Source organism: Elephantulus edwardii, unplaced genomic scaffold, assembly GCF_000299155.1.
Source record: "Elephantulus edwardii isolate Elephantulus edwardi_28Jun2011 unplaced genomic scaffold, EleEdw1.0 scaffold00297, whole genome shotgun sequence".
Classification (NCBI taxonomy): domain Eukaryota; kingdom Metazoa; phylum Chordata; class Mammalia; order Macroscelidea; family Macroscelididae; genus Elephantulus; species Elephantulus edwardii.
In genome coordinates, this window is record NW_006400047.1 from 1611630 (window position 1) to 1612221 (window position 592).

General features: G+C 61.0%; 1 protein-coding gene across 1 annotated transcript in view; it reads left to right on the top strand.

The window, feature by feature from the left end:
* Positions 1-325, top strand: part of LOC102848238 — a 14917-nt gene extending 14592 nt beyond the window's left edge. Inside the window, exon 5 of the mRNA XM_006900859.1 lies at positions 82-325. Coding sequence (XP_006900921.1) covers positions 82-325 — 244 coding nt within the window. The remainder of the gene's footprint in view (positions 1-81) is intronic.
* The last annotated feature ends 267 nt before the right edge of the window (positions 326-592 follow it).

Sequence of the window (592 nt, forward strand, 5' to 3'; positions counted from 1 at the left end):
GGGCGGGCGGGACGCCGCCGCCGGCGTTTGTAGGCCTCAGCTTTGCACCGTCACGTTGCGAAATTGAAACTGGAACCCCAGGCGGAGCTACCTCTGCCCGCGATCCGCCCTAACCCGGGGTGGATGGGGGCACTGCAGCCCAGCCCCCTACCCCCGGGCGCCTGGCCCGGCGCGGGGACCAGAACGTCGGGGTGGCGGGCAGTGTCAGCCCGTCCCATCTGACCCCGCCGTGGCGACTGACCCCATCTCTGAGACCATCTCTAGAAATGGGGCTTTCGGAGAGTGGGTGAAGATGTCTTCATGTGACACCCTAGAAATCAGTTGAAAGGTCAGGAATAGGCAGTGACCCTTCAGGTGGAGGGAGGACGAAGAGAGTGATGGCGTTAACTAGAGGAGAAACCACAGAGTGACAGCGCTTTCAGACAGCAGCGTCTGTACATAAACGCAGTTTTCACGGGATTGTGATCCACGTTCGGGGAGAGCAGTGGTCACCCTGACTCTCAGGCTGCCCCGCCTGCTGCCTGGCTTAGTTAGCCTCGATGCTTTGTGGGAAGTGTAGTCTCAAGCCTTCACAGGCCCACGCTTTGGTCAG